Source organism: Syngnathoides biaculeatus, chromosome 10 (assembly GCF_019802595.1).
Source record: "Syngnathoides biaculeatus isolate LvHL_M chromosome 10, ASM1980259v1, whole genome shotgun sequence".
NCBI lineage: Eukaryota > Metazoa > Chordata > Actinopteri > Syngnathiformes > Syngnathidae > Syngnathoides > Syngnathoides biaculeatus.
In genome coordinates this window covers 8,245,310-8,269,440 of record NC_084649.1, presented here as the reverse complement: position 1 = coordinate 8,269,440, position 24,131 = coordinate 8,245,310, and the positions used below count along the sequence as shown (strand labels likewise).

Genomic DNA, 24,131 nt, shown 5'->3' with positions numbered 1-24,131 from the left:
ATACTTTATATATTATACATATATATATATATATATATATATATATATATACATATTTAGAGAGGGGGCAGGGGGAGAGAGAGACAGAGACGTATCTGCATATTTTGCATGGAACCAACATGTACATGTGATTTTTGCGTATTCCCCAACAAAATCCAACAACATCCAATTTATCCCAAAGAAGTCATGGTAGAGTTCTTTTTTCCTTTCCAAACTGTCGTCTTTTGAAACAGTGTTGTTTCTTTGCTTTCACAGATCTTGTGGTTCATTTTCTGGTATCTTTGTGGTCCTTTTTTCCAGAGAGTAAATGAGGAGCTCAAAGGGTAAACAAGGCTTGAAGCTCTCCTGCACACAGGAAAGAGTCGCATGTACTCCCCGAGTCTCCAGCAACCACCAGCTCGCATTTTTCTCTTCTTTCACACAAGTGTGTGTGTGTGTGTGTACGAGGGAAGCCACAAAGTCATATACACACCAGGCATTTTGTTTACACATGGAACTAAAGCTTTGCGTGACAAATGTACAGTTTAAAGTGTTTCACAATGTGTTATACTGTTTTGCACTTCCAGGCCAACGTACAAATGTACTAAAAGCTTTCCACGTCCTTAATGCAGTATCACTCAAAATGAACCAACCTGTACTGTAGATTAGATGCATGTACAGCATTTATAAAATGTACAAACTTTCCAATGGTAGCCCGAAGTAAGTTGTTTTGACCTATTGTACGCTTGTAACCTTTGTAATGAATTCCATTATGCAATGGGAGTTGAAATGGGGAGGGGGGGGGGGGCGGTTAAGTTAAACTGGCTTGATTCGAGTTGAGTTGCCAGGTTTTTTGACTTGCGACTTGCTTGCTAAATACTGAAAGATTTGACTTGAAATTGTCTTCACCTTTACAATTGGAAATGTGACAGTTTACCTATGGTTTGTTGTTTGACAGAAATGTTTTTTTTTTTCTTTTTGGGGGGGTCATTTGCGCCAACCTGGCAACCCAATTTGCATCGTTGCACACTTGTCAGTGTAACAGAAATAAAGATGCTAATCTGCACAAACCACCATGGAAGAAGCTCCGAGGACAAAAAAAGTGGATTCAAGGATGATGTCGTTGATCAAGTCTGCAAAAAAAACTAAACAAAACATGTCAACCTGCTTGGCTTGCAATTTAACCCAGACGTCGAACTTCATCCGTCACTACAAGATTAGAAAAAGACAGGTCAGCTAATTTAACATGATTTATCTAAGTGCTCAAACATTAAGTTTCATTGATTGATTTGGGACAATTAAAAGGTAAACAGATGTGATTTCGAACATTTTAGGAGACCTATAAGTAAAGGACAGTTGATAATAACTGGCCGAACCTTTTATGAAGAGTCACAGGCGCGCTAAACTCTTTTTAGCTCTCCTTTTCTTTCTCGCTATCATTTTCTATGTAAGAGTAGGAAGTAGCGTCGAAAATAATATGCTAGTTGCTAGCGGTCAGTTATGTATAACAGTTTTTTTTCAGTTGCGGATAGGGTGTTTGTGGGTAGGCATGACTAAAGAGTTGCCAAAAGATGCCACCGGCGTTGTGTCTGCTGCATGGGCTCACCTTTCACACAATCATGGTGATTTAAAAAAAAAAACTATTTAAAATAACACTGCAATCCATAGGCAAAAAAGCGAGAGGAAGACCAAAGAAAAGGTTGATGGATGTTGTGAGGGAGGACATGAGGACAGTGGGTGACTTAGAGAGGAGGATGCACGAGATAGGCTTAGATGGAAAAAGATAACAGGCTCTGGCGACCCTTGACAGGACAAGCCGAAAGAAAAAGAAGTACAAATTGTGAGCCCGTGGATATAATTTTCGAACTACTGAACACGTTTATTGAAGGGTCAACATTAAAATGTCATCCGTTGTGTCATATAAGCATATAAAACACACCCTTGGATCTAATGACAACTGTTAATTGTCCAATGTCAGTGCTTCTAAATATTAATTTTAAATCCATACACCCTAGTTATGAGAACATAAATACACGTAAGCAACAACATTAGTCAAAACAATTGTTTTTTTTTTACTTCTGAAAAGATTTTTTTTCTTTTTTTCAAATTGCTTGGACAGGTTATTTGTCACGAAGGTGCAAAAAGGTGAAAATATTTATTATATATGACTTTTTATTGTGGCCCCACCTGTGTGGAGTTTGCATGTCCTCCCCGTGCCTGCGTGGGTTTCCTCCGGGCACTCCGGTTTTCCCCCCAACATGCAACATTAATTGAACACTCTAATTTGCCTCTAGGTGTGGTTGTGAGTGCAGCTGTTTGTCTCAATGTGCCCTGTGATTGGCTGGCAACCAGTTCAGGGTGCACCTCGCCTCCTGCCCGTTGACAGCTGGGATAGGTTCCAGCACACAGCACCGAGACCCTTGTGGGGATAAGCAGCAAAAGAAAATGGATGGATGGACGGATAGACTTTTTGTTGTCTTATGAAGCGTAGGCGTTTCAAGTGTGTCAACACAGAATTAACAGAAAGGATTGTTCAGAAATAAAGTTGAGTTAATTTGAGATTCAAATATTACTTTTTCATTCATTTCAGTGCAATAAAGTCAGCTGTTCATTTACCTTTTATAAGGTGTTAATATATTTTTAGAGTTATGATTTGTGTAAAAGTGTTTTATTATCAGGCCAATATACGCTGTGGCTGGAGCAAAATTGTATGACTTGACACTTGACTTGCTTAAACCAAGTCATGACTTGACTCGACTTGCTTAAATTTTAATGGCAACTGGACTTGACTTGCTTGACACCCCCCACCACACAGACACCCACACACTGACTTGGGACTTTCTTGAGATTTGAAGGTTATGATTTGAGAGTTCCTTGTGACTTGCACATATGTGAATTAGTTCCACCTCTGGTTGAAACATTCTATCTAGTTTGCTATATAGTATCCAGACTTAAATAACAAACCACCCCTTTGTGCTAGAGCTGCAATACTTAGAATGAAACAACATAAAGGCATGAATAAAGCTGTTAAAGAAAGAATTCACTGTTGATGCTTTTGTTCAATTTCTACTTAAAACCCCATTAAAAGAAAACAGCTGTCAGTGGGCTGGCTATGCATTTATTTGTTTGTTTGTTCAAACAATTAGAAGTTAGAAGGTTTTCATGCCGTCTTACATCCATTACCTGCAGGCTTGGGAGTCACAAAGTATATTCAACCACATTACATAAATGAATTACAATGCTTATGGATGGTAATCGTAATCCATTACATTACTGGGAGAAAATTTGTAAGTAAATTACAGTTGGTTTTGGGAATTTCTATAATTAAAATTTTCCTTACGTTTCAACAATAGCTGTTAAAGCTCTTTTTTTTCCCCTTAAAATCTCTTCCACTTTCTAAAGCTGATGCATGGGATTGGCTTGTTCTGGTCGCATCTCGAACATCCATCCATCTGTTTTTTTTAACACCGCTTATCCTCATGAGTATGCTGGAGCTTATGCCAGCTAATTGCAGGCCAGAACCAGGGGTACACCCTGAACTGTTTGCCAGCCAATCGCAGGGCACAAACTGTATAAACAAATATTCACAGTCAGATTGACACAGAGGGGTAATTTAAAGTCCTCAGTTAAGCTCCCATGCATGTTTTTGGCGAGTCAGGGGGAAAGTGGAGTCTCCAGAAATAACCCACGAAGCCACAGGAAGAACATGCAAACGGCTCATGGGCAAGGCCGGTTTTGAACCCAGGTCTTCAAAACTAGAAGGTAGATGCACTAACCAATCAGAGAGCGACGTTGTCTCAAATATCACATCATGTATTTTTCCAAATATATCAAAAATAAATATAATGAAGGGTCTGAACCATCTTTAAAAAAAAAAAAAAAGATTTGAACATCCCTTTGTATAAATTAATGGTACTACCCAATGCTTGAATTATTTGAATTCGAGTCCATTAATTCTCGTGTCACAGTTCAAAGTAGTAGTAAACATATTGTATTCATTGAGGCCTTAAGAAACAAAATCCACAAACACTAAGGGCAATATAAACAACTACTGTATAGTCTGCAATTTTGTGTATATGGCACATACTTTGGCGGGTACGTTGTTTATTGAGCAATCGTCTTTTACCTCCACCTTTAAAAGAAATGCAATGAAAACGCTCAATTACATACAGTCAAAAGTGGACGTTTTAAATTAAGCTTTTCATTAAACTTAACATTATACTCACTTCACAAAACGGTGTTTACATTTTTTGGGGAGTCCTGTAACAAACAATGTGAAGAAGCACAATAAATCATTCTGTCCTTCATTCAGAAAATTGTGATGTGAGAAACATTTCCAATATCACATTTGAAATACTCACGGCTGAAGTAGTACAGGCTGCAGGTAAGTGTCATCACCAGTACTGCGGCAAGTCCGACCAATGACCACAGGATGAGAGAGTCGCAATCACCTGGTGCACAATATTTAAAACACACACACAATGAAAGTTAAATGTGTCATAGCTTACATAATCAAACAAAATCATTTGATGGGCTCATCTAGCGACTATAACCTGTTATTACACAATTAGATTATTTATGACTGATTTACCTGCTAAATTCTCACTGCAGCTACAGATAAGTCGGGGCGTTGATTGAGGAGGTTTTGTCGGGAGTTGTTCTGTCATAATAAAGAAAAAATGACTTAATACCATAAAAAATGCAAAGAGGCGGTGAAACGTACGGCAATATTTACGAAAGATCTCAAACGGCTTCGCTCCAAACGCAAAAATGCAACTATTTTTGTGATTTTCTCAAAGTAACCTAACTACATTTAAAAACATTTCTTGATTAACATTTTTTATTCTTCGTTTGGAATGAATGAATTAATGCTTCAATAGGACCCTTGGATGTTTCCTTAAAAAATGTGGATTAAAACCATAGAAATAGTTGAACATTTTTTGTGGATTGCAGGTGTCTTGAGTATTCCTCCTTATTCTCAGGTAATGATGGAGTAATTTACGTGAGTATAAAATACATGATCCGCCAATATGTTTAGCGGGCATACAAACCTCCAGGGAGAAGAAGAACGCCAGGCAGCCACACTTCTTGATTTTTCCTGTCCTTTAAAATACAAGAATACGTTCCGGTGTCCTCTTCTGTCACATTGAATATTTGCAGGATGAACAACGCGCTGCTCTTTCTGCTCAATTGGAAGCGACGATCATCCGTGTTGTCTCCCGGCGACGGACGATTGGCACTGTTTACCTTGCCTAGAAACTGAACTTTATTTTGTTTGGAAATCGTGCGGAACCAGAAGACTGATTCGCAGGAGATGTTGTCACATTTGCATTGAATAAATGCTGTACTGAGGAGCTGCGGGTACATGACTGCTGGTTGCGGGATCTGGCCCAAATCTATAGTGGGGGGAAAAAACGCAGGACACAATTTTAAACAATACAGAACTCAAGGGTTTTTGGATCTGCACCAAATTGTAGACCAGGACCGTCTAACCTTTTGCACTATGAGACTACTAGGAAAAAAAGAAAACTGAGACTACGATACTTTTCCGCAGTGAATTTTTTTTCTTTTCTTTTAAATCTATGGAAATGTTTTTGTAAAGAAAAAGGACAGGATGGCTACACTGAACGGTTATTAAACAAAAAACAAACAACCAAAAAACAGACAGAATTAATTGACATAGTATTTGACGTAGTATTGTTTGGTCACCTTCTCAGAAACAGGGCAATCAACTTGTTGGAGACTGACAGTTACCCACTTCCCAAATAGGTTGCATTTTCTTATTGAATTCATACATTGTATGAAAATAAAGAAAATGGTTGAACAACCCTGAAGCCGCACAGGAAACTAGCGTCTGCTTCTTTGGGCTATAGCCCAGTTAATAAACAGACAGTAATCCAAAAAAAAAAAAAAAAAACTCTGAAAGGACAAAAGTGTAAAGCGATCAAAATTGACCCAAATCAAACACAGGCTGCATTGTCTGAGATGTTTGGTATAGTATAGCACATTCCACAAGTGATCATAAAGGATCAACTTGAGATCGACTCTTTGCTGAAGATTCCTGAACGAGCTGTCATACAAACAAATGTACGCGTAAAATATAACAACATATGAAACTCACCCAATGACTGCAGGCAGGGGGTCAGCAGAGTCCACGATATCAGGATCACTTCAGGCGCCAACGCTCCCATCTTTGTTGATCTTGGGGACCAACGCTGATCATTTCATTTTTTCTGCCCTCAATCTGTCACGAGATGATGGGAGGGTTCTATGTGTCGGGGTCCCTAAATCGTCATGGTAACGCCCTGATGTAACTCACATACACACGCACACAACCTACCAAAGGGGACACATTTTGACATGAACTATTCAACAATAATAAAGTATAGTATCCTAAATAAGCCACTTGGAGTACTCTCTTGGTCTCAGCTATTACTTTTATCGTTTAAAATGTATTTGAAATGATGATCACTTTTTAAAATAATTTTTCATGAATTAATTGAACAAAAACCACGTCATTCGCAGTAGTGTAGAACTGCGTTGTACTGTTTTTGTCATATTTGTGAACCCGTACTTGTAGAATGCGATACATTATACATTGCAAACTAGAAAAGCGACGATAAATATTACATATTGATGGAATAACCTCTTGGATTAGATACTATTTTTTTTACTTATTTGCCTTTTTGTTTATTATTTTCATTTTCATATATCTTGTGACTGTGTAATTTAGCTTTGTAGTCCAATCAATTAGTCGGGTTTTAGGATGAGGACAGCAATTTCCCCTCAAAACTCAATATTTGTGTAAAGCAGGACTTTAGGATGTCACTCTTAGATTAGATTATTTTCGATTGTTACCACATGTTGCGTTTTACCAATAGATACACAGAGAAGGATAAAGTTCAAAGATAAGTGACAAAATATGTGTAATGCAACAAGGAGCAAGAGAAAGGCAAAGATAACGTGACGCTCATCAGATCCAGCCTGGTGCTGAATGTGGAGTGACACCAAAGTCGTGTTTCTATACAGCAGCAGTTTGCATTCCTGCGGTGTCAGGTGCGTAACCTCCAGTTCAGCTGGGTCCTACAAACCCAGCTTCAATAAGGACTGAAAATATCAAAGAAGTCACAATGACAACCTTTGTTGTTTCAGCCCCGTTTACACAAAAGAGTTGGTTCACAATTTGTGTTGTTTTCACAAATGTATGTTTTGAATAAATTTGTATGTCATCATCACTCGTAACTCATATGACGGACACGATACTACATGGCGCCAACGCATGCCAGATTATTTGTTTAGGTTCCATTTGATGGAGTCAGGCTGGTTTAAGTGTGGAATTGGGATTTGTAATAAAAAAAAAAAAAGAAAAGAAAAAGATAACCAACCGTGTGTGTGTGTGTGAGCGTGTGTGCATGTGGTGGTCTCTTAAGTGAGAGGATGTGGGCCCCCTGAAGTTCTGAGTGGGTCGACGACTCGAGTGAGATAGGGAATGAGACCACAGGATTCTATGAAAACAGGAGATCTAGATCTGCTTCAGAGTTGGCAGGTTATGTATGTGTCACTCCACTATTAAGCCTTTGGCAATGAAATTGGGTGTTTAGTAAACTTGTTGCATTGAATTTAAATACTGCTCTGACTCACAGTCAGGAGGAAGACAGCAACAACTCATTTGTAACCTATTTTTCTCCATTATATTTTTTGGTTTTTCGTGAAGTGGTTTAAAGACTCGCGATAACCTGATTGCTTATGCATTTGAAACTTCATATTTGTAATCGATATGTTTTGTTCTCTAAGAGACAAACACCTGCTTCAGACATCATCCTCAGTTTGTTCATGCCAAACAAGTGAGCTTTTTATCTGTTTAAATTGAAACATTGTGTTTGTAGAAAAGCGACGCCCACCACACACACACACACACACACACACACACACAAAAGCTTTGTTGGTTTCGCTTTTGTTAAACAGAAACGGTGTACTTTACAACTATATTTTTTGTATTTTTCTCATGATAATCCATCAAGGGGAACTCAAAACCCGCACTCTCCTGAATGCAATTCTGTTGCATACAACACAGAACCAGAGCGCACACATGCAGGTATGCGAGCAGTAATTCAGAGCAAACGTTGCACTAAAAGCTTTGGACCACTTAAGCAACAGAGAACCTCGTTCAAGGCCACCCAGATATAATTTAAAATATCAGCATTTTAAATTTAATCAGCATCCAGTGGTATGGTAAAGGTGTTTCCCCTGTCACGATTTTTTGTTTCAAATCCTCAAACAGTTTTACAAGACAAGACAAGTAAAGGAAAATTATTTTTTGAACAACGGGTTTTATGACTAAAAGAGACAAAAATGCAAGCTCACATTGACCCCCGTGTGAAAAAGTGACAAAAAGTTTCAATATTATATTTATATTCAATATTTACAATATAATTATATATAATTAATAATTATATAATAACTATTTTTTATTATTATATAATTATTATTTTATTATAATATTTATATTTCACTTGCACTGAGTATCTTAGAACGTTCTGGAGGAATTTTGGCCCACTCATCTTTCCAAATTGTTGTAACTCAGCAACATTGGACGGTTTGAGCGTGAACCACCATTTAAGGTAACACGACAGCAACTCATTAAGATTCAGGTCAGGACTTTGACTCGACCACTCCAAAGTATTTGTTTTGTTTTTCTTCAGCAATTCAGAGGTGGATTTGTTTTGGACAATTGTTTTGCTGTAGAACCCAAGCTCGTTTCATCTAGAGGTCACAACCAGATGGGCAGAGGACATTCTCTTTCAGATTTTTTTGGGTAGATAGCTGAATTCATGGTTCCATTCATCACAGCAGGTCTTCCAGGTCCTGAAGTAGGAAAACAGCCCGAGAGAATCACACGAACACCACCATATTTCACTGTTGGTATGATGTTCTTTTTACGAAATGTGGTGTTATTTTATGTCAGCTACAATGGAACTTGAATTTTCTCTCATCAGATCAGTATTTTCCCAAAGGTCTTGGGAATCATCAAGATGTATTCCGTGAAAATTTAAATAAACCTGAATTTTATTTTTGCTCAGCATGGGTTTTTGGACTTGGAACTCTGCAATGGAAGCCATTTTTGCCCACAATTTTTTAAGGTGGCGTTATGAACACTGGCCTTAGGTGAGGAAAGTAAGGGCTGCAGTTCTTCGGATGTTGTTGTGGAGTCTTTTGTGACCTCTGGGAAGAGTCTTGCCCCTGCACTTTTGGGGTAATTTCGGTTGGCCGGCCAGCCCTGAAAGGTTCACCACTGTTCTGTTTCCACCATATGTGGACTATGGCTGTCACTGTGGTGCGCTGGAGTATCAAAACTTTAGAAATGGCTTTAGAACCATTTCCTGATTGACAGCTCTCAATTACTTTCTTTCTCATTTGTTTATGAATCTGAAATCAAGCCATGTAGCGTTTAGTACTTGAGCCTGTGTGACTCCAGTTCTTCATTTAGATTCCGGTTCCAAAAGATTCTGGTTCTTTTAGGAGTCTGGGTTTAAAGTTTGCACGGTTTACATAAAGGGTGCCAAAATTATGAACTATGAATTATGAATATTATCCCGATTTACTGGAATGGAAGGTTGCTAGCTTGACCTTTGGTCAAGATTTAGTTCAATGTTAAGCTTGCCATTGAACTCTTTACGTTATGGTCATTTATATTTTTTGTCCGTCATCTGGTCTTACATAGGGTTAGCCCATCACTGCAAGGCTGCAACGCACTACTCAAATTTTTTTGTTGATGGCATTAGACGTATTTATTGTTTCACACACCCAACCGATTTACTTGTCTGAAGTTCTGTGCAGCGTAGGTTGAGGCTCAGAGTGGGAGGAAGCATGTAAGACTTAAAACGTCAAAGCCTCTTTTGCGCACACACAAAAATCTCTAGTATTCCACTAAGGTCATACATTTTAATAGTCACTGCTCTCATTGAGAATAAGCATCTTCGTCTGCATTGTTGGTACACACCACTTTGTCAGTGGTTTTAGCTATTTACTTCTTCGTGGTTGGTGGATTCTAGGCATTGAAAATAGGAACCTTTTTTTTTAAATTATTTTTTACTGGAAGGATTCTGGGAGAACCAAAATGTTAATCTCTGTCCCAATTGGTTCTCAATTCTTGATGCCCAACCCGTGATTCCCAACCAGTGTGACGTGAGAACTCTTCAGGTGTGCCACAGGGAATTATCGAATATCACTTAATTAGTCAAAAAATTATTTATGAAATATAATGGAACTTTTGCGGCAATTTGCCGCAGCTGTAGAGCGTTGGCCTCACAGTTCTGAGAACTGGTATTCATATCCCAGCCACATTTGTGTGACAATTGCATATTCTCCCCGTACCTGTGTGGGTTTTCTCCAGGGACTTTGGTCTCCTCCAACATCCCAAAAACATGCGTTAATTGGAGTCTCTAAAATGGCCCTAGGTATTATTGTGAGTGCGACTGTGGTCTGTCTCCATGTGCCCTGCGATTGGCTGGCAACCAGTTCAGGGTCTATGCCGCCTCATGCCCGTTCATAGCTGGAATAAGCTCCAGCACTGCCCGTGATCCTTGTGAGGCTAAGCGCCTAAAAAAAAATGAATGACTGGATGGATGGATCTTTGTTCATCTAGCCATGCCATTGATGTAGAGTGACAGGCATAACAAATAAATGCTCTTCTAATAGATGGCAGTAAGTATATAATGGATAGCTGTATCCATTTTTTTTTTTTTTTTGTGGTCACATTTTAGTTTCTAGGTGTGCTGTGATATTTTTCAAATATTAAATATGTGCTTTGGGCCGGTAAATGCTGAAAATCCCTTTTGGAGCAGCTTTCAGTCTACTTCTCTTTTGTCAGGCAGGTCCTATTTATGTGATTTCTTGATGGAAAGCAGGTGTGAGAGTAGCCGGTTGTAAGTTGTGGCTCGAGAAATTGAAGTCAGGTTTGATAAACCACATTTGGATTTTAACCGGGATAGAACCAGGGACCCTTCGATCACTGGACAACCTGCTCTACCAACCCATTATCACTTCAGAAGGAAGAATAATATACAATTAAAAAACTGCATTTTGTGTTCACTGCTCTGTGTGTAGGTATACAGTAGGGGCAGGACTTGATTAAAAAAAATTATAGAGGGTTTTTAATTATTTTTATCATATATTTGTCGTAAAAAGCAACATGGTTTAAGTGGATTTTAGTATCTGACTTACTCAAATATTTGACAGAGAATTATTAATGCTGGAAAAATGCATTTAATTGCATTTCAATACTAAACAGTGGAAAAATTAACAGAAAATATCCCTGGCAACACAAACAGATCTGAAGTGCCATTTTGTTTTGATTTATTTTAGAAAAGTATTGCCTTTAAAAGGTTTCTGCATGGCAGTTGAAAAGTTTAATCACATCAAACAGTTGAAGTGCTTTAGTGGGAAGAAAACCCGTTCTTGCACAATTTACATAACTATGCTTAACAATGCTTCCACCACATTTTTTTTTATTGCAGTAAACTAATTTATGGACCAGGATATCATCCAATGACAAAATTTGAATGCTTGGAGCACAAAAAGTGATAAAATGAATTTACTTCTTTATTTGTAATTTTGTATGTTAAGTCCCTCTCATCTATATATATATATATATATATATATATATATATATACAGTGCCCTCTGTAATTATGAGTTTTTTTAGCTTCTAATAATTTTTCTTCTAAATAATTTGGGACCTTAATGGAAAAAAAGAAAAAAAATCCAACCTTCAATACAAGTGCATGTATTCAGTGGGGAAATAAATCCCACTAATTATTATAATTATTTGACATCAAATAGTGTGTGTCACAATTATTAGCACCCTTGATGTTAATACTTTGTACAACTCCCTTTTGCCAACAAAACAGCACTTAATCGTCTCCTATAATGTTTCACGAGATAGGAAAAGACAGAAAGAGGGATCTTCAGCCATTCCCCTTTGCAGAATCTCTAAATCATCCAGACCTGGGTCCTCTGCTCTGTACTCTCCTCTTCAGCTCACCCCCACAGGTTTTCAATGGGGTTGAGGTCTGGGGACTGAGATCGTCATGGGAGGAGTTTGATTTTGTGTCTGGTGAAGCATTTCTATGTAGATTTGACCATATGTTTAGGGTCATTGTCTTGATGAAAGACCCAGTGACGACCCATCTTCAGCTTTTGGGCAGAGAGCAACAGATTTTGATTTAAAATGTCCTGGTATTTCAAAGCATTCATGATGCCATGCACCTTAACAAGGTTCCCAGGGCCTTTGGAAGCGAAACAGCCCCACAGTACCCACCCCCATATGTGGGTATGAGGTGCTATTCTGGATGCGCATCTTTCATGGCACGCCAGACCCACTTAAGAGTGTTTATTGCCAAAAAGCTCAATCTTGGTCTCATCTGACCAAAGCACATGGTCCCAGTTGAAGCCCCAATACCACCTGGCGAACTCAAGATGTTTACGTTTATGATTGTAAGTGACGAAAGGTTTTCTCCGTGCATGCCTCCCAAACAGCTTGTTTGTGTGTAGACAGCGCCTGATGGTTGATTTGGAGACTTTGTGACCCCAGGATGCTACCATTTGTTGTAATTCTGTAACAGTGAGCTTTGGAGATCTTTTGATTTCTCTTACCATCCTCCTCACTGTGCGTGGTGGCAAAATAAACTTGGGTCCTCGTCCAGGGTTGTTTACCACTGTTCCAGTTGTTTTGAACTTCTTAATTATTCCTCTCACAGTGGATATGGGCAGCTGCAGTTGAGTGGCAATCTTCTTGTAGCCTCTGCCTGACCTGTGAAGGTCGACGCACATCTATCTCACTTGTATGCTGTGTTCCTTTGTCTTTCCCATGTTTAAGAGTGGATAAGAGAAATGGCCTCTGTGTCATGTCATATTTATACGACAGGGAAACAGGAAGTGATGAATTACTAATTAAATGTTCCTACATAATCTGGTAAACGTTGTTAACTACTGTAGAAATGACAGAAATGCTTCAATTATATTTATTTCCTGGGGATTGTTAAGGGTGCCAATAATTGTGGAACAGGTGATTTAATGAAAAATTATTTTTTTAGTGAGGGATTTTTTTATTTTCTGACAATTCATTTGAGTTGAAGGTTACGTTTTCCTATTCCTAAAATTTTCAGTGTGACAGTATTCTTCTCCAATAAACATTGAATTTATTTTAAGGCTTTTAATACATCTTAACTGGGGGTGCCAATAATTATGGAGGGCACTGTGTCTATATATATATATATATATATATATATATATATATATATATATATATATATATATAGGTTACATGTCAGTATTGTAGCACATGACCAAATCATAATGAAACGAGCAGGTGCAATGACTGAGATGATTTCCCCCCAAATAATTTGAGCAAATGTATTACGTCATTACTTTGTAGAAAAGTGGTAGCCTTTCGCATTAATCAGTTCAGCGTTCGGGTTCAGAAAGGTTGGCGAGTAGAGAGAATTCACTAACGCAAAAGCGCCCACGACAGGCTGCTAAAGAAATTACAAACCCCAATCCAAAATTTGGCTTCTTCATAATCTTTTCAATTGTGCTGAAAATGAAAAGGGACATTTGTGCGATTGACAATTGAAAGTGTAAATTATGTGTGGAAAAAAATGTAGTTTAAAAATATGTGGATATGAGAGTTACCGTCATATGTGAATAAGTTAATTGCCGCCCAAGAATGACTAGCCAGCTAGTACGAACAAAAAAAAATGAACTCAATCATTTTCCCAATTTGATTTTTACAGATGAGTGGTTTTGCCCTTAAAATATGTTAAAATGTTATGCTCACATATTCAGATGCTGCTGGTTAGCAAATCTGCCTGAGAGTTCTGAGGATCCAGTCTCTAATTCAGCCTCACCTGTATGAAGTTTGCATGCTCTCACCGTGCTTGTGTGGGTTTTCTCCCAAAATTCCAAAACCATGCGTGGTAGGTTGACTGAAGTCTCTAAATTACCCATGCGCATGTGAATGGTTGTTTTGTCTATGTGTGCCCTGCGATTGACTCATGACTAGATCAACCACCTCTCGGCAGTAGTCCGCTGAGATAAGCACCAGCACGGCCGATGCTAAGTGAGGATAAGCGGTACAGAAAATGGAAAGATGGCCATATTAAGATGCCCTTCCTGGGTTTAACAGCCTAGAATGGAATCATCCCACAACCTCTCCTCCTCTGTCCTATTGTCTATCATTTTTGTTTTCTTCTTGTCTCTTTTAAATGTAACATTTGTGTGTTGTTCCTGTTTGTTATTTGGCTGCACATGCCCTTCTGTCTGATGTCTAGTTTGCATCATGTCAGGTGGCGCTACGCTGTCCTTGACTTTTTCCTCTACAAGTTTCCTTCCTTGCCATTTCTCCTTGCTGTGGTATTTGCATTTCTTTCTCCTCTCTTCTTTCCCTGGTTCCCTGTTATCATCTCTCCTCTCCTCCGAGTGATCATTTCTTGGTCTCTTTTGTTGCCTGCGTCTTGCCTTATCTGAGCTTGCAGCTTTTGACCGACTCCCTCTTTCCCTTCTTGAGCCTTTGGTCGTCCGCCTCTGTCTTTGTCTTCGTTCACCCTCCTTACCGTCACTTGCTCCACTGCTCGTGAAGGAAGAATATGAGATAGAGGAAGATGATGCGGAAGAATACGAAGAGGAGCTTGAGTACTTTCTGTCTCTTTTCAGAGGTCGAGCACCAGATTCCGGCAAAGGCTCTAGGTCTGCGAAAGATTGAGGACGATAGGAGTCCCAACCACTGGACGGCCAGGGAGGGCCCATATACTGAGGTTGGAAACCTTCTACAGTGAAGTGAGGGGCACAACTGGGTGGCTGAGGGTAATACATGGGAAAATAGTTAGCCATGGTATGGCCTTGTTGTGTCATATGCCCCTTTCCGAAATCTGCTACCGTTTCTACTTGACCACCTCCTTTCTGCGGTTCAGTCTTAGACAGAGTCTGGCCAATCTTGGGTGAGAGTCCACGGGCTTTCTGTACTTCGATGTAATGTGCAAGTTCATCGGTAAATGTGCTGTAGGATTTCTCTCGGGATTTGCACACTTTGAAGACCTTTTTTTTCCTGGAAAACAATCAAAAACTATAATTATATTAGGTAATGAATGCCGACACTTAAATGATAATTGTTATGCACTCAATTGACATGACATTTGTACCTTTAACATATTGAAATCTAAATAGAATATTAAGAATACAGTATTACTGTTTTGAATGATTGAATGAATATTAATTAAAGAGTTTTATACTGATTAGTGTAGCTCATACACAATTTTTGTTTACGGTTAACCCTAACCCATTTTAGTTACCTAATGTAGATGTAGTTGTCTTCAGAAGATTTTTAAAAAGGTCAAGGGTAAAATCTTTCTACAGAAGTGCATTAGAATAATTTATTCAAAATGAAAACACGGAAGAGGAATGTGAAGGAATTATAGGCAATATATATATATGTGTGTGTGTGTGTGTGTGTGTGTGTGTGTGTATTGTGTTACATGGAGTCAACCAACTTCTGTGAACAGGGATTCCAACTCAGGATGATTGAAATAATGCATACTCTCACAACTCCTAAGACCTCGGGTACAGCATTCTGTTCTCTTTTGGATTAAGGTTAACCTTGTTGGTCTGGAGCAGAGACAGTGTTCATTAGGCTCAAAATCCTGTGTGTTTGGGGTCATTGATGAAAACGTAACTTCCGGGGAATTTTCCTTTCAGCATTAGACAACATCGCCTTTCACTGGTATGCAACAATTCAGCGTCAGGTGGTCGACTCCAGAGTTGTGACTATACATAATATCAGTTTAATAAATCACAGAAAAGCTAAATCTTTCTTTCTTTTTGTTAATTGTACGAAGGTCTGAGTGCATAACTAAAAATACAGGCAGCAGCAAATGTACCTTTTATGGTGCTTGTTCCCCTGCATATGGGCTTGGTACATCTCCACAGAGTTGAATTGCAAATTACATATAGCGCATGACAGAGGGTTTTCTGCAGTAAAAAAAATTGGGTAGGAATGAAGGAAGAGGTTGGAAGACAAGAACGAAAACTTGAGATGCACTGCTTGCAACCATCTGGTTAATTCTGGTACCATTTCAAAAATATTCCTGTAGTATGTGTGTTCTTCTTGCTTTGGTGCATACCGGAATCCGTGTTGCCTTCATGAACATGTTCAAGCTCTTTGAACATCTCCTGTCTGGCCTTCTTCCTTTGGTGCTTGCGGCCATTGTAGTGTTGCAGCGCCATTTGGGGATTATTGAAGGAGGCTTCACACAAAACACAGTACTTGTTTGGATCTGAACTGGCTACATTTGAATTAGTTGCCAGTTCTGTATTGTTCACTGATCCTGAGATGTGGTCTTCATTAGGACGGTCCACCAAAGAACTTGGTAAAATACTGACCTCTGTGTTTTGCTCTGTGAAGACCAAGAGAAATCAATTCAATTTAAGTGACATTTGACTTTCTCAAATATAGCAGTTCATCATAGCTAATGTATTTTTTCTAAATACCTGTACTAAAATTGACATCAATAATGCTTTTGCAGACGTACACTTACCTGGCTTCTGAAGGCTTTGTTTTCTGAGATTTTTGGCGTGGACTTTGCCTTCATAATGAGATTTTGCTACCACAGGAGACGTAAACACCATGCTACACAGCTCACAAAAACGATCTTTATCGGTCGGCATGCAGTGCTGCAAAATAAAATGACCATTTTTCCTTTTTTTGTGCAAGATTAGAAGAGGGAACATCGGCTTCTATCAATCAATTACCACACTACATACATGTCTTTCTTTACTTCTACATCTGTACTAGTGGTGGGAAACTATGGCACACATTAAAATCACACAAACCCATCATGGTCTCTAAGCCAAGCAGAGATAATGAAGGCCAGGGACCCTTTGTTTGGTTGTCTATTTGCGTATGTGCACATGAGTATGTGCAGTTTTGGAATGGAGGTTTTTTAACAGTGAGCCGGTAGCTGCATAGTCACCGATAGTTGAGTGGCATTAATGGAATTAGTTCCAAAGTCTAATGCCACCACGATGACGGAGGAGCATTTTGGATTGAAGCCTGAATAATGCAGTCATCGTGCTCACACTAATTAGCTGATAAGTCAAATTTGTATAAAGTTGCAACAAAGACAACACAACTTAAAACTCAAGATGACAAAAACCATTTTAAAAACAATCATCCCACCCAACGTCTTCACTTGGGAAGAAAAAACACCAATGGACATTGCCCATTTCCCATCAGCTTGCAATGATTCTTCTTTTCCTTTCGGCTTGTCCCGATAGGGGTCGCCACAGCATGTCATATTTTTCCATCTAAGCCTATCTCCTGCATCTTCCTCTCTGACCCCAACTGCCCTCATGTGGTCCCTCACAACATCCATGAACCTTTTCTTTGGTCTTTCTCTCGCTCTTTTGCCTGGCAGCTCCATCATCAGTACCCTTCTACCAATATACTCAAACCATCGAAGTCTGGTCTCTCTAACCTTGTCTCCAAAACATCCAACTTTGACTGTCCCTCTAGTGAGCTCATTTCTAATCCTATCAAACCTGTTCACTCCTAGAGAGAACCTCAACATCTTTATTTCTGCCACCTCCAGTTCTGCTTCCTGTTGTTTCTTCAGGGCCACCGTGTCTATTCCGTACATTATGGCCAAACTCACCACTGGTTTATAAATTTTGCCCTTCATCCTGGTGGATACTCTTCTGTCGCATAGAACACCAGACACCTTCCGCCAACTGTTCCACCCTGCTTGGACCCGTTTCTTCACTTCCTTACCACACTCTCCAATGCTCTGCATTGTTGACCCCAAGAATTTGAAGTTATCCACCCTCGCTATCTCTCCTCCCTGGACCTTCACTCCTCCTCCTCCACCCCTCACACTCATGCACATATATTCTGTTTTACTTCAGTTAATCTCCATTCCTCTCCTTTCCAGTGCGTGCCTCCATCTTTCTAATTGACCCCTCCGTAGAAATTGCGTCATCTGCATCGCTGACCAATCAGAGGCCAGAGATCTGCATAAATGTTGGCGTCCGCCATTACCTCAGACAACGTTGCATGGTCCAGTACAGCTTTTGTTAGCGTTTTATCGGGTATTTGGGTTCTTTAACAATAGATATGGTTAAGAGGTGTAGTCACGGACTTTGTAATAGTGACGACAGGTATCCTGAAAGGCTAGTTGGTGGAGTTCAATTCGTACCCTTTCCAAAACCGAGACCAAGTACGAAAAATGTCTTCGATGGATCAAACTTTGTGGAAGACGGCATGATCAACTGAATCCATCTAAAATCAACCGGAACAGATATGTTTGCACGAAGGTAAGCCCTATATTTGATTTTCAATACATGTCTCATATAAATGAATTAGCAGTTCTTCGCTTGCATAACATAGCTACGTGTGAATGATTGACACACTTGATCTGTGTTGAGCGATATTTTGCGATGATCTGACTGCACAAACCTGTCTCTGTTCGGCGGCTACCAAGCTAAGCTAAACCGGAATACTGAGTCCTAAAAGCCTTCAACGTGCACCGAGACACGAAGACTGAAGGAAGGATGTTTGAGGACACTATAAAGTAGTGATTGTCGTACTCGGTCGGGACTTACGTTGGTTCGGCACTAATTCAAGAATAATTATTGAGGGGAGCGCGTGACGTTACACAAAGAAAACGAGAGAAACTACTTGTAAATCAAGCCTCGCCTTTTTTTTCTTCATACGGCAGTTCACAAACTGCTATACAGATACACATCCAGATTCTGCACACAAGGGTGATATGTAATGCGAAAATAGGAAACTGTCAATGACGAATTCGTCTTTGGGTTATAATATATCATATTATGTGGCTTCTCGGTCTTCCTCTGACACCGGAAAGATCTCGCGCTAATATCAATGGTTTCTCCATCGATACGCATGTAAATACCATTGAAATCCCCCTCGCAGAAATACTTGAAGCCCTGCTGTCTGCTTTTCAACGATATTTCACTATTCGCTAGGAATGCGAGTGAGAAATTAGCTGGACAATTTCGCTCTCGTCTTTTCTTCCTGCGCCGCCATTTTTGATAACTGTTTGTCTGAGGTTACCACACGTGGGGTGACGTAACTTCAGGAGGCGTGGTTAAGTGCCCTGTACGGAGGGGTCAATTGTTCCGCCGCCTGTTCCCTGCTTTCAGTGCACGATTTGCCCAAAAATGCAAATACAAATGTGATAGCGTCCAGTATATTGTACAGGTGTGCTCACATTACATGAAGTATAGCGTTACTTACTATTGTAAGTGATGTAGCCGTTGAACATGTTGACAAGGGCTGAAGACTTTTGAATAGTAGTACAAATCTTGAATTAAAACAGTTTGCTTTGATCTACTTATTGTCGCTCTCCCACCCTAAGTACCGGAGGTGGCCGCAGGGCCCCGTGGCGTTTTGGCGCACCACCCACAATGTGTCACGGCTTCAGTTCTCAAAACATAATCAAAGGTGGCATAAGAATAACATTTCAAAAGTCGATTTGGCCCCTGTGCCAAAAGGTTTGCGCACCCTTGATCTATACAATAGTTACAAGTACAATATATATATGACCTTGGTGTCCTGATATAGTTAGCAGAGAAAATTATATGGGTAATAAAGTAAAAGCTGTTCTCCAAAAAGACATTTCCTGGCTGTAAAATGCTCACCAGTAGTCCAGCCGAATCTGTACACCTCATTTCATCTCTCTTGTTATGCAAGTACAGCTTCAACTTTTGGGCATGTTTTTTCCCCTGCAATTGACAGGTAACCAAGATGGTGTCATGAAGTATCAAGAGGCAGCAATTCAATGTGTCTTGGATAAGAGCCCCAAACCTGATAATGTGACAGCCGGTGAGACTCAAACAGCAGCACAGCTTCACACACATGGCAGTGTTGGTCAGTAAGGAGGCCTTTCAAGAGTTCCTCATCATTCACACTTCCTGAAGGGCAAAAGATATTGCTTTAAGAGGGGATATTGCGATGTGATCAAATTTATGCATAACAAGAGGAAGTGATTTCATTCCACTGGATTCATCACCAAACTAATGAAATATCACACACTGTAGAGTTCCATTTGATTCCAAAATTAAAACTTGAACTGCAAACAATAGTGGATCCTCTTAGTCGAGTGACTCTCAATGTGGTACTAATATCACTAGTGGTAGATTAGCTCCCTCTAATGCTATGTGAAAGAATCAATTCCCAAGTAGTAGGGCTGCACAATTGAAATTTTGTGATCACGATTTGGGCTGCCACAGTTAAATTACCATGATTGTCGGTGATATTTATTTTAAAAATGCAGGCTAGGCTGCACATCTGATCAAGTACTCTCTCCACCAGAAGTCAACCAACTATCAACCAACCAACATTTTATTGCATAATTAACTCCATTGTGAAAATGGTTCATAATCTTTGTGACTCGCAATACAAAATGTACTTTTTAGGAATAAAACCTCTCTCGTTTTTTATAAATATTTATTAAGCTAATGTATTTCTGTGTTGGTCAGGATTGTGGTACTTTGAGAGGTTTAGTAGGATTAGTATTTTTTTTTTTTTACTTCATGTAAAAAGTCTGAGAACCACTACTGCAGTCCATTACACCTATCGAAGTCTAGAGACCAGAAGTCTTGTATTTTTGGAGGGGACACAGCGAGACTTTAACACTGATATTCCTACTCAAAAGCATGCCAGGTTTATTCGCATAGTCCTTTATCACAAGTCTCAAGGGGGTTCATGATAAAGTTGTAATTTAAAAGTAACACTGTGTTAGGAAATACTGTGCATTAATTAAAGTCTCATTGCAGGTAATGTTTAAAGTTGTTGAGACTTTTGATTAGTGTATTCAACATTTTACAAGTCCTAACCGTCATACAAAGAGGTTAACCGCAGAATAAAACAAAGTAAAACTACATTCGCTTTATAGATGCCTGGCTGACACATAATAAGAGAGAAAACAACAAGGTATTTTCGGAGCAATACAGCAGTCTATTATAGGTGGCTAGTACAATGTTTGAGGCGTTCACCTTGGAGGTTCCACAGAATTATAACGAATGATCTGCCATCACGTCAATGAAACGTATGATTTTCAAAAAGGGAACTTTTAAACACCATCACATACCTACAACAGCCTCCTGCTAATAATTACCTTGCAACAGTACAGGAAAAACAGTATAGTATGTCAGATTTATATCAGCTACATAGTGTGAAAATAAACGTGAAGATTAACTATGACTGTAAATGTAACTTAATCGGAGTAAAACAACAGATGCGAGCAAAATGTTGCTACCCCTGCTAATGAAAGGAAAACCACATGGGCCGCAGAAATAACTTGAATCTGACAAAAGTAATATTGAATAAAAATTGAATGTAAAATTAACCAATGAAAGTCTGATTTTTGATCGTGGTGAAGAGAATTTAAAAAAAATACATGAAATACCTGAACCAAAATGATGATAACCCTATAAAGGACAAAAATACTTTGACTCTGTTCAAAAAAGGTGTCCTCTCAGAGGGGGGGGGGGGTCTTTAAATTTGGAATCAGTTAGCATGCAGTGTGCTGTTTTGTGAGTTTATAGGGTGTGTAAACAACTAATTATGGACCAGAGAAAGTGAAGGAGAGTTGTCTCAGGAGATTAGAAAGTTAAAAAGAAAATTATAGAGAAGCACATTAAAAGTCAACAAGACAATCTGCAATCAGCTGTATGTTCCTGTTTCTATAGTTGCATATATTATACAGATAAGAGCCCAGAACAACCACCCAAAAATTAAAGGTAAACTCCAAGGTCAAGGTAGATCAACTTCAGATCACACCATCCCTCATTGTTTGAGCCAAAGTGGACTTGATGGGGGATGAACAAGGAGCCCCCAAACATAAAAAAAAAGCGAGCCTGAAATTTACCAAACAGAAAGAAAGAAAACTTCTGGGAGAATGTCCTTTGGACAGATGAGACAAAACCGGAACTATATGGCAAGCCACATCAGCTACATCACAGATGTGAAAATGAAGCATACCAAAAAATATGCGTACACCATTACTCATGTGAAACAGGGAGGAGGCTGTTATGTTGTAGGGCTGTTTTGCTGAATCGATGCAAGGTAAAACCTCATGAATATCAAGGTATCAACTAAAATTAATCTGATTTAACGTTTGTGAAAGGAGGGGAAACGTCATCTCAAGAAAGCACCGTTCAAACCTGAGACAACTGGGACAGTTTGCTCATGAATAAACAAGTACTACAACACATTTAGAGGTGGTGTAGTCATGTAGTTGAAAAGTTACATAAATCAATTGACTGCAACAATCGCCTCAAAAGGTTGTGTAACCGAATATTTGTGAAACAAGTATTAAGTATTTTTATGCTTGGGTGTTTTTTTATTCTGATGAACCCCAATTCAAAAGTAAAGTCTGATTTTGATAAAATTTTGGTATTGGTTGATTACTTTTGTCAGATTGATAGTTATTTCAGTGACCAGTTTTTCAATTTTGTCCATGTCTTTTACTCCAAAATACATGAAAACGGGGCAAAACTTTCTTCCTGACAAAAAAAAAAAAAAGCAACTTTTCTTTTGAAGTAATTTCAAGGTTTCGTACAGATTTTCTGTTTTGGAAATTATAGGGGATTTTTGAAAATGTATCAGTTGAGTATTGATTTAAAGATTTTCTTAAAGTCCAAAGTCTTGCAACCCAGATGTTCAGAAATACTGTCAGGCTTAATTGTCAGGGAATTCATTCAATTTTATAAAAGCTTATGGTCCTTTTTCCAGAATTTCAATATCCATCCATCCATTTTCTTTGCTGCTTGGGAGGAAACCGGAGTGCCCGGAGAAAACCCACACAAGCACGGGGAGAAAATGCAAACTCCACAAAGGCGGGTCCGGGTTCTCAGAACTGTGAGGCCAACGCTTTACCAGCTGATCTACCGTGCCGCCCATTTCAATATCTAAACTTAAAATATATATTTTTAAAAAGGGCCTTTTGATTCAAAATTGACCTTTTACATTGTTCTTTGCATTACATAAAATTTGAAACCATGTTTGGGATATAATATATACAACATAAGACATGATATGTAAGACATACCATCATTATGAATACTATTAATCTCTTAATTAGCAGTGAAAATGCTGTTTACATAAGAAAACATGCTTTCGCTGAAGATTAGCTTGGTGTTGTAAATAAGAACCAGCTATTGACAGCTATTTTAATATTTGTTTGTATTGGAAACTATGTTCATAAAATTAAAATATCAGGATCATTCAAAAGTGCCAAATAAAATAAATTTCTGGATTGATGGATATTTTGGCACATGATTATGTTGGAATATATGTTTGTAAAATTCAAACAGCATCAGGATCATTTAAAAGTGCCAAGTAAAATGTGTGTATTAAATTATACTTTTAGATATTTGCAGACATGCCTGATACAGTACTTACCTCAAACTCTCACAGTATAAAAGTATTCTAAGAGAAAGAAAAAAAAAACCCTCACAAACTAACCTGCAATTATATTTTTCTGATTTTATTGGCACACTGAAAAATGTATTAGAAGGTCTTAGCCCCATTAGTGGATTTTGACTGAATAATACCACAGCTAGGCAGCTAGACATTTTAATACTGCCACCCACAAAGTTGAAGTATTTGGTGCCGCTGGCCTGTGATATTGCTCGTAACTGCTCCAACAGCCCAATGGGTCTGCTGTCTGTTAACAGTTTTGTTGGATTAGGGGGAGGGGGAGGACCAGCAGGTCTTTAGACACCGCAACCCATCGGTGAACATGAACCTTCTTTTTTTAATTCACGCTATCATCGACATTGCTTCGACATGGTTAAAATTGTGACCATAGCACGTCTAGCTAATGATACTGAATGCAACGAGGCTAGCCTGCCAGTTAGCATGAAAGCCAACGTCGGTCGTCAAGTCGATGACAAACGACTGAATTGCCCCGTTTTAGGCAAGACTCACCTCCAACCTGGGTACTATCAGTTTTAATGTTTATTACTTTATCTGGGTCCGTAGCAAAAGTCGCTAAAGGGGCACTACCAATGTTGTTTTGAGCGCCAGACTCCACAAACTGCGGAGTACTGACGTTCAGCAGGTCCATTTTTAGC

General features: G+C 39.0%; 3 protein-coding genes across 4 annotated transcripts in view; all 3 read right to left on the bottom strand.

Annotated features, from left to right (window-relative positions):
* cd8a (CD8a molecule) overlaps nucleotides 1-4,083 on the bottom strand; it is an 8,232-nt gene extending 4,149 nt beyond the window's left edge. The window contains exon 1 of the mRNA XM_061833008.1: nucleotides 4,067-4,083. The gene's annotated coding sequence lies outside the window, so the exon portion shown is untranslated. The remainder of the gene's footprint in view (nucleotides 1-4,066) is intronic.
* cd8b (cd8 beta) lies at nucleotides 79-13,953 on the bottom strand. The gene is made up of 7 exons (XM_061833013.1): nucleotides 13,816-13,953; nucleotides 6,101-6,223; nucleotides 5,031-5,375; nucleotides 4,571-4,639; nucleotides 4,341-4,430; nucleotides 4,206-4,239; nucleotides 79-4,111 (listed from the first exon to the last, which is right to left on the bottom strand). The coding sequence occupies exons 2-7, from the start codon at nucleotides 6,168-6,170 to the stop codon at nucleotides 4,102-4,104; spliced, it is 618 nt and encodes a 205-aa protein (XP_061688997.1). The 5' UTR covers nucleotides 6,171-6,223; nucleotides 13,816-13,953; the 3' UTR covers nucleotides 79-4,101.
* zmat1 (zinc finger matrin-type 1) lies at nucleotides 13,376-24,131 on the bottom strand. Of its 2 annotated transcripts, XM_061833005.1 has the most exons (8): nucleotides 23,986-24,131; nucleotides 19,858-19,964; nucleotides 19,692-19,775; nucleotides 16,568-16,703; nucleotides 16,154-16,426; nucleotides 15,911-16,001; nucleotides 14,913-15,081; nucleotides 13,376-14,834 (listed from the first exon to the last, which is right to left on the bottom strand). In XM_061833005.1, the coding sequence occupies exons 1-8, from the start codon at nucleotides 24,122-24,124 to the stop codon at nucleotides 14,157-14,159; spliced, it is 1,677 nt and encodes a 558-aa protein (XP_061688989.1). In that variant the 5' UTR covers nucleotides 24,125-24,131; the 3' UTR covers nucleotides 13,376-14,156. The 2 variants fall into 2 exon arrangements, with proteins under 2 accessions (XP_061688989.1, XP_061688988.1); XM_061833004.1 differs by having other exon boundaries at nucleotides 13,376-15,081.

Coding starts and splice junctions, on each gene's coding strand:
- cd8b (XM_061833013.1), bottom strand. CDS start 6,170: ATGGGAGCGTTGGCGCCTGAAGTGATCCTGATATCGTGGACTCTGCTG. Junction 5,376..6,100: donor CCCCTGCCTGCAGTCATTGG/GTGAGTTTCATA, acceptor CCCCCACTATAG/ATTTGGGCCAGATCCCGCAA. Junction 4,640..5,030: donor CGTTCTTCTTCTCCCTGGAG/GTTTGTATGCCC, acceptor TTATTATGACAG/AACAACTCCCGACAAAACCT.
- zmat1 (XM_061833004.1), bottom strand. CDS start 24,124: ATGGACCTGCTGAACGTCAGTACTCCGCAGTTTGTGGAGTCTGGCGCT. Junction 19,965..23,985: donor TGATAGTACCCAGGTTGGAG/GTGAGTCTTGCC, acceptor TTTGCCCTTCAG/GAAGTGTGAATGATGAGGAA. Junction 15,082..15,910: donor GGGAACAAGCACCATAAAAG/GTACATTTGCTG, acceptor ATTGTTTTCCAG/GAAAAAAAAGGTCTTCAAAG.